This window comes from Oryza sativa, chromosome 12 (assembly GCF_034140825.1).
Source record: "Oryza sativa Japonica Group chromosome 12, ASM3414082v1".
Taxonomy (NCBI): Eukaryota; Viridiplantae; Streptophyta; class Magnoliopsida; order Poales; family Poaceae; genus Oryza; species Oryza sativa.
In genome coordinates this window covers 5,936,561-5,946,348 of record NC_089046.1, presented here as the reverse complement: position 1 = coordinate 5,946,348, position 9,788 = coordinate 5,936,561, and the positions used below count along the sequence as shown (strand labels likewise).

The window sequence follows — 9,788 nt, the reverse complement described above, 5'->3', positions numbered from 1 at the left end:
AAAAATAAGGAATATTAATCCATATAAAACACAATATGATATTAAGTAAAATTCGAAATAAAAAATAACATAAATTCTGAAATTAGAAAAAGAGAAATAAGAGTTCAAATTGGATTACAGTTTATAAATAACCAAAATTAATAATAAAGAATAAGGACGGTTGAAAATAAGAGATCATCTAGAACACAAGACAAGATTAATTAATTTTTTTAGTAAATATTAATTAAAATTAGGAATAACAAATAAAATGAATTCTGAAAATAGAAAAATAATTATAAGAGTTCAAGTAGGAGTACAATTTATAAATAAAATAATATCGGAATGAAAAATGTGGAATTTTCAAAAACAAATCTAGAACACAAACGATGACAAATGACAACAAAGAGGGGAGAATCAACATGCCATTAAAGGAATAGAGTGATCACGATTGTTGGGACATCTCAAAACTATTAACAAGACCTCAGAAAAAATCCCAATGATGACTAAAAAGAGGGACCACGGACAAGCTATTAAACAACACAGTCATTGTGGTTGGCGGGCTTCTAAAAATTATAAAATGAAACCAAACGAGACAATAAACACTAAAACCTACAAGGTCTAATTTTTAAAGGTTTCAGAGAGAATGAATAGAAGCCATGATAAATCGAGGAAGCAAATAAAAGAGAGGTGACAAATAAGTAAGGAACTATTGGCGTGACTTTTAAAAACTATAAAATTAGGAACACTGGGATGATAAGGTTTGGTCTTTTGAAGTCTTAAGACAACAGGTATTTCACAAATTTTAAGAAAAAACATGATAAAAAATAGATAATTTTGTATGGGTGCTAGTCGTGCAATTGCGCGGGCCACCCGGCTAGCAAATAAAATAAATTCTAAACATAGAAAAAATAATTATAAGAGTTTAAATAGAAATATGATTTATAAGTAAAAGAATATCAGAATGAAAAATATGGAATTTTAAAAAAAAAGTTCATCTAGAACACAGCGATAACATATAACAATAAAGAGGGGAGAAACAACAAGCCTATGAAGGAATAGAGTGTTGGCGGCTGATGGGACATCTAAGAACTATTAACAAAACCCCGAATAGTATCCCAATGATGATTAAAAGAAGGGACGTTAGACAGACTGTTAAACAGCACGATCACGGCGGTTGGCGGGACTTCTAAAAAGTAAAAAAGTAAACCCAATGATAACCATGTTCGATTTTTAAAATCTCCATGACAACAAAGAGTGAAGCAGCGGGCGAGCCATAGAGGAGTACAACGGTGACGGAGCGTGGGGCTCCTCACCAGGAGACCGCGCAGGCCCCCCTTTGCCGGTTCGGCCGGGGACGCTAAGTGAAGTTCTAAGCTCTCAATCTGTGGAATGTTCGCTAAAGTGGAAACGCGCAAGACACGGGCGATGTATACAGGTTCGGGCCGCTTAGAAGCGTAATACCCTACTCCTGTGTTCTGGTGGATCTGTGTATGAAGGAGCTACAAAGAGCTGGAGAGCAAGAGAGTTCAAACTCTAGAGACCCTCTTCCTCTTTCCCTCCTCTACCAGCTCCGGTTCTCCGGTTCTCCGGGTCCCCGGGTCTCCGGGTCCCCGGGTCCCCCTTCTTAAGTGGGCAAGGTCCTCCTTTTATATCTCAAGGGGATCCCACATGCATCACTTCTACCTCTTTTTCTATAGGGTGGGGACCCATCCTATCTTTACTAAAACTTGGCTCGCCTTCTCTTGGAAGCTAAAACACTGCTTGTTTTTGAGCGCGGCCACGCGTCCTCATTCGTCTGACCACAGGGATCACCCTGTCATCTCTTCATAAATGGGCGGAGACTTGCAATGGCTGCTGTCCGAGTGATCCTTCTGATGGGACGGCCCATACCTACCTCCACTCCGCCGGAAGCAGGTGCAACATGGGGACACGGTTGTCTGCCGACGACATAACCAGTGTCAGACCGGTCGCAAACCAGTCACTCTTGTCCACCACGCGTCAGATTAGCAATCTGCATGTTCGCCCTTCTTCATACAATGTCTTGCTTGTAATGGTTGCGATGAAGCCTGGCATATATCTGACCGGGACCAACGTGCCATCTCCAGGAGCTAGCACGCTGGCTCCGGCTAGGGACGAGTGCCTGGAGGCTCTCATCCTGACGGGATGGGGCGAGGCGTGTGTCAGACCGCCTGTTGCCACCTATCCCGCGATCTGACCGGTCTGTGACCGGTCACAGACCGGATAAACGAGCGCGCTGCACTGCGTTACATGCGGCATGACGCGCTCGTCCAAACCGCAATAAATGCGGTTAGGTGAGCCCCGCTGTGCTCATCTAACCCATACACGCGGCGCAAAACCCACAAGGGGTCGGGGCGCCTCGGCCCTCGGGGCCGAAACGGGAGCGGTCCGACCCCTCGGGGAGACAAAGAGAGGGGCGGCCATATCACCCTCGGGCCCGACCCCCCCGAGGGGGTCAGGCCACGTGGGTGATCGCGTCTGCCCAAGCCTCTAGTCATGATACTCCCGGTCCCATGTCACCGACAAATGGCAAAATCGCTAATGGTTTGGCAGGACTTCTAGAAAGTAAACATGAACCCAAACAATAATTATGTTCGATTTTTTAAATTCCAATGATAATAAAGAGATGAGGTAGAGAAGTATGGTGACAGTGTTTGACGTGACTTGTAAAAATTATATAAACGAAATCCAATGAGACCATAAACTCTAAAAACTAGAAGATCCAATTTTTAAATGTTTCAAGGAAAATAAATAGAAGTAGTGGTAGATCGGGGAAGCTTAAAAAAATTTAAGTAAGACCGTATTAAAAAATAGATAACTTTGTATTGGTGCTAGCCGCGCAATTACACGGGCCACCCAACTAGTTCTGTCTAAGCGATCGAATTTCCCATAGTTTAAGTAGATTCTTCAATGGTATTGATGCTAACCAAATCTATTATTGATGCTATCGTTAAAGAAAATTCTAGTTAAGAGTTCTTTCTGATCTCCCAACACACTATAAAAAAACCATTTTTTAAGACATCCCGGTTTCATTTTCCGAAGTGGATCATAAGAAAATCTAATTGTGATTACGGTGAGAGGGCCAATGGTCTAAAACCTCATGTGGAAATCAATTTTCACAGGATTTTCAATGGTGGTTCATTGAGAGAATGGCTGGTGGAAACGGGGTAATTTTTAAGGTGATTTTATTAAGGAAATGTATGTAAAATTGATGGTTTCTGATCGAAACTGAAAATTTTGAATGTCAAACGTTAACTGGCAGCGATATTACTATCGCTCAACATGGTGACTCTAGATTAATCATTTTATATGAAGCTATAATAGAAATGTAAAACAGGCTACGTTTGCTTATAGGCGGACGGCCGCCCTGCCTGTGAAGACCGGTTTCCACCGCCGGCGATAATGCTTTTCTTAGTAGTGTACTATGAGTTCATGAGCCCGCTCCACATGGGGCTGAGCCTAATGCGGATTCTATAGACAAATTGTTACCTGCATCATGAGCTAAGAGATAAGATGAATTCCTAGACGATGTACCATTTTGTACGACCTGTAGCATGGCGGCCGCTTGTGGAGTGGTGGATGCTTCAGGGTCCCAGGACATGCCACAAGCGCTTAAATCCAGTGGTTTGTATTATATGGTCTATGCACCTGAAAGCGCTCATGTGAAAAAAAAAATATGACAAAAAAACCTTCAGTCAAAAAATCTAACAAAAACCTTATGCCTCTAAGGGCCAGTTCTTTTCTCCAACTTAAAACTTCAACTTCCTCGTTTTCTGTTAGCACGCTTTTTAAACTGTTAAATGATGTGTTTTTTAAGAAAAATTTCTATATAGAAGTTGTTTAAAAAATCAAATAAATCCATTTTTCAATTTTATAATTATTAATACTTAATCAATTATGTGCTAATGAGCTTTCTTGTTTTGCGTGCGTTAAAATTTTCTATCCAAACAAGCCGAACCCTAGTGCTTTTTTTTAATTAATGATTTGGTTATATAAACAGTCCATACAATGATATAGATTGCAGATATACCTGCTACCCCGGCTGTTTTTAGACAATGAAAGATGAATTGCATCTCCGGCTTTGTATATAAATTCACCCACTCAAAAGTTTAGGGGGGGAAATGCAAGGAGCTGTTGAACATTCTCCAACATACAAATAACGACAACCAGAAAGGATACTTTCTAAAAAGGCTAATGGTCTAGACCAGGTGGCTCAGCCACCTTCTCATCAAACCAATAGTAGGAAGTATATAGTGAGTCTAAACAAAATGAGCCACCAATAAAGGTTAAGAGATTCTCAGCTATACCCATTCCAAGCATATAACTTCACTACGCAAAATACCACACTCCTCCAGTCACGGCATCATAGAGCGGGAAAGGTTGTTGATCGAATGAACACGTACTTGTCCATCCTCTTAGGGCTCTTTTGGAACATGATTTTTGAAACACAGGGATAGTAAAAATGTAGGATTCAAGTGTCTTGAAACCTCAAATCCTATGAAGGTAAATGACCGTTTGGATGGAGCACACAATTTTAACCCTATAAAACTCCAAAATTCCATTGTTACAAGGTAGCCCTTATTCTTGTACCCCCCTTGTTTAACATCCTTCACTTGACATCCTCTCTCAAAACCACGCAAATTGTTCATTGAGTGCTTGCAAATGTGCGTCTGACTTGTTCTCACCGTAAATGGATATATAGTAGGGGACATCAATATTGACTGACACCAATTGCAGTCAGGTTTTCCTATTGCACTACAATCGATGTTTACACAACACCAACCCTTTAACCACATGCATGCATATATTAATATCGAACTACCTCAATTGCAACAAACTCAAGTCATTGTAGTGAAGAAAGAATAGAGCTTGTGAAAATACCTTCACCATGTCGTCCTTCTCCAAGAGAGTAGCTCATCATCTCACATCACTGCTAACTGTGATGCACATCCTCCTGCAAGTTCAGGCCACCCCCACGCTTGCTGACAGAACTACGACCTCCATCGTAACGACACCGGTTCTCTGCCTTCCGGAACAGGCCTCGGCACTGCTCCAGCTAAAGGGCTCGTTCAACGTGACGGCCGGTGACTACTCCACCGTCTTTCGATCATGGGTCGCCGGTGCAGACTGCTGCCACTGGGAGGGCGTCCACTGCGATGGTGCCGATGGTCGTGTAACCTCACTCGACTTGGGCGGCCACCACCTGCAAGCTGACAGCGTCCACCCTGCATTGTTCAGGTTAACCTCACTCAAACACCTTGATCTCTCTGGTAACAACTTCAGCATGTCCAAGCTCCCGTTCACTGGGTTCCAGGAGCTCACTGAGCTCATGCACCTTGACCTCTCCAACACCAATATCGCTGGTGAGGTGCCGGCAGGCATCGGGAGCATTATGAACCTCGTGTATCTTGACCTCTCCACCAAATTCTATGCTCTCGTTTACGATGACGAAAACAACATCATGAAGTTCACCTTGGATTCATTTTGGCAGCTCAAAGCGCCAAACATGGAGACCTTTCTCACAAACCTCACCAACCTAGAGCAGCTCCATATGGGAATGATGGACATGTCCAGGGAAGGTGAACGGTGGTGTGACCACATAGCCAAGTCCACACCTAAGCTTCAGGTTTTAAGTTTGCCTTGGTGCTCACTGTCAGGTCCCATCTGCGCATCGTTGTCGGCCATGCAATCACTGAATACTATTGAGCTTCACCGCAATCACTTGTCAGGTTCAATACCAGAGTTCTTCGCTAGCTTCTCCAACCTCTCTGTTCTTCAGCTATCCAAAAACGACTTTCAAGGATGGTTTCCTCCCATCATCTTCCAGCACAAGAAGTTGAGAATGATTGATCTTTCTAAGAATCCTGGCATATCTGGTAATCTGCCGAATTTCTCACAGGAAAGTAGCTTGGAGAATCTGTTTGTCAGTAGCACAAACTTCACAGGTACGATTACAAGATCCATCAGCAATCTCAAATCTTTGAAGAAGTTAGACCTTGGTGCAAGTGGCTTCTCTGGAACGCTTCCTTCTTCGTTAGGTAGCCTCAAATATTTGGATTTGCTAGAAGTGTCTGGATTACAGCTAGTAGGATCCATACCTTCATGGATCTCAAACCTAACTTCTCTTACAGCTCTCCAGTTCTCTAACTGTGGATTGTCTGGACAAGTACCTTCTTCAATAGGAAACTTAAGGAAATTGACTAAATTAGCATTGTACAACTGCAACTTTTCAGGGAAGGTGCCTCCACAGATCTTTAATTTGACTCAGTTGCAATCTCTGCAGCTCCATTCGAACAATTTGGCCGGCACGGTAGAACTCACATCATTCACAAAACTGAAAAACCTATCTGTCCTGAATCTCTCAAACAATAAACTACTTGTGCTACATGGAGAAAATAGTTCATCGTTTGTGCCCTTCCCAAAAATAAAACTCTTAAGGTTAGCATCTTGCAGTATATCAACCTTTCCCAACATCTTGAAGCATCTCCATGAGATCACCACTCTTGACCTTTCACATAACCAAATCCAGGGAGCTATACCTCAGTGGGCATGGGAGACATGGAGAGGCTTGTACTTTCTCCTCCTGAACATGTCACACAATAACTTAACTAGTCTTGGATCAGATCCTTTGCTTCCTCTTCGAATAGAGTACTTTGATCTCAGTTTCAACAGCATTGAAGGGCCCCTACCTGTACCACAAGAAGGAAGCACCATGTTAGATTATTCAAGCAACCAGTTCTCCTCCATGCCTCTTAATTACTCAACTTACCTTAAACTTATACTTTCAAGGCTTCCAAAAACAAACTATCTGGAAATATTCCATCAATCTGTACTGCTCCGAGACTGCAACTCATTGATCTCTCTTACAATAACTTGAGTGGTTCGATCCCAACTTGTCTAATGGAGGATGTCACTGCATTACAAATATTAAATCTGAAGGAAAATAAACTTATTGGAACATTACCAGATAACATCAAGGAAGGTTGTGCACTTGAGGCAATAGATATAAGTGGCAATTTGTTTGAGGGGAAGATACCCAGATCTTTAATTGCTTGCAGGAACTTGGAGATCCTTGACATTGGAGGCAATCATTTTAGTGATTCCTTCCCATGTTGGATGAGTCAACTTCCTAAACTTCAAGTCCTTGTCCTCAAATCTAACAAGTTCACTGGACAACTAATGGATCCTTCATATATGGTTGGTGGAAACACCTGTGAATTTACAGAACTGAGAATTGCTGATATGGCTTCAAACGACTTCAATGGAACACTGCCAGAGGCATGGTTTAAGATGCTCAAGTCCATGATGACCAGATCTGATAATGAGACATTAGTCATGGAAAATCAGTATTACCATGGACAAACATACCAGTTTACTGCTACAGTTACATACAAAGGGAATTACATGACAATTTCCAAGATCTTGAGGACCCTAGTGCTGATTGATTTCTCGAATAATGCATTCCATGGCGCCATCCCTGAGACTATCGGGGAGCTTATTCTTCTTCATGGGCTCAACATGTCTCACAATGCCCTTACAGGATCAATTCCAACTCAGTTTGGCAGATTGAATCAACTTGAGTCACTGGACCTCTCCTCGAATGAGTTCTCTGGGGAGATCCCCGAGGAGTTAGCATCACTCAACTTCCTTTCAACACTGAATTTGTCCTACAACATGCTGGTTGGAAGAATACCAAACTCATATCAGTTTTCCACATTTTCCAACAACTCTTTTCTTGGAAACACAGGTTTGTGTGGACCACCGTTATCTAGACAATGTAACAACCCAAAAGAGCCAATTGCGATGCCATACACTTTAGAGAAATCCATAGATGTTGTACTTCTCCTCTTCACTGCATCGGGATTTTTCATTTCTTTTGCAATGATGATCCTGATTGTGTGGGGAAGCCAGATGAGAAAGCAACACTGAGGGTACTTTGTGTATGTATACAACTATAGCAGTATTGAGACAGCCAGTTTTTGTAATTTAAGTTATGAACTTTTGGATTAGAACAATAATGCAGACACCATACTAAATAAAATTGATCTGTAATTGACAGTTATCTAGTGCATTTGGTTCTTGTAATCATGTCTTGAAAAAATCATTCTCATAAAGGATATATGTATGACTGGGTATTTCATTAACAAATTTCTCGCCATAAATCACTGAAAACATTGGTAGGGAAACAAACAGAACTGTATTTTGTCATTTGTTACATTTTATAGTGGTTTGGGTGATGTACTGATGTTAACATATACCAACATCAGCCTTGGGTGGTATGCACTTTGAGTAGTTAGCATGTTTTTGCACACTCTTGCTGCTAATATCACCATAACAGCCATATCAGAGTAACCATCACTTACGATCATGAATGAGCCAGTTAATTTTCAAAAGAATCATAAAAAAAAGGATCAGTACTAGCCACTGACCCTAGCTGTTCCGAAGATTAGCTTTGGTCATCATCACATCGCAGGATAGCATTCATGTGTAAACACTGGATCGTACTCTGAAGGCTCTCGTAGGCAAAACGTCGAACAGGTTGCCTGCACAGTCACAGTGAAGATTTGCCAAAGCAAAATTAGTGTAGAATGGATACTAATTACCAAACCCCAGCATCCTGAGCACAACCGATCAATCTCCCCTACTAACACACCTCTAGGAACGATTTCTCTGGTCATCAGGTCGTATCCAAGCGCAGCCCGCATCTCATTCCCCACCTGCAGCAAGCAGCAAACGAGAGGGTCACATACACGCGTCATGGTGCCAAGTCATGGTCGCACACATCTCTCGCTCACCTCAACTCCCCCCAAATTACCTGCTGCGTGGTGGCGGCGACGAGTACGTCCCTCTCGACGTTCCTTCCCCTCCCCCGCATCGGTCGCCGGTCGCCGATCTCCGATCGCCGGCGGCGGCGCGCGCACCACGGTGGCCACGGACCCTCGGTGTGTGGGAGTTCCCGGCTGGTGGGGACAATTTGTTTGCCTAGTCTCTCCCTTTGACGTTGAATTGCGTCCACCTTGTGGTACACAACGGAGATGTAAAATTTGGTGGTATTGTTATTCGAATTTGGGTAAAATTCGATGATCTACACTCATGACACGTGAAAACATCTTAGTTTCTAGGGTGTGTTCGAACCTAGTGGTTTTTGACTTATTCCTTCTACATGAAAACTGGATTAATATAATTTTCCAAAATAGCTTTCATATAGATTTTTTTTTAAAAAAAAACACATCGTTTACTCCCTCCCTCCTAAAATATAAGCATTTTATCAAGTCAAAATTTTAAAATTTTGACTATTAATAGCAAAGAAATAAAAAAGATCAATCATGTAAATTTGATGTTACTAGATTTATCATTGAACAAATAATTATAATATGCAACTCTTTTTATTTAAAAATCTTGCTTTTATAGATATTATTGATTAAAGTAGCATCTCGAAGACCGTATCGATGTATAAAAATACCTATATTTTGGGACAGAGGGAGTAGCAATTTAGGAAATGCGCACACAAAACCAAAAAGTAGAAGATGGGAACTTGTATATCCAAACACAACCTGGGATGTCAAATAATCAAAGCACAGTTTGTATTGTAAAAAATAAAAATCAAATCTTAGTACCATGTAAGTATCAGCGTAATGGATATAATTTTCTTCATATCATGTCAGGTTAAAAAAAGTTGTCAAGTCTTAATGTGCAAAAATGGCCGAGTAAATTGGACGAGGAACCGAATATTCATGAACGAAAATGGGTTTACTTTTTCAGCAGTGACTACCAGGTGTTCAGTTAAAGAG

The 9,788-nt window shown here is 41.6% G+C and overlaps 1 protein-coding gene across 1 annotated transcript; it reads left to right on the top strand.

The window, feature by feature from the left end:
• The first annotated feature begins 4,048 nt into the window (after positions 1 to 4,048).
• LOC107278233 (receptor-like protein 7) lies at positions 4,049 to 7,973 on the top strand. Its single transcript, XM_066306625.1, is given in 2 exon segments — positions 4,049 to 6,767; positions 6,770 to 7,973. Coding segments are annotated over 2 exon segments (3,039 nt in total). The 5' UTR covers positions 4,049 to 4,885; the 3' UTR covers positions 7,927 to 7,973.
• Positions 7,974 to 9,788: the final 1,815 nt, after the last annotated feature.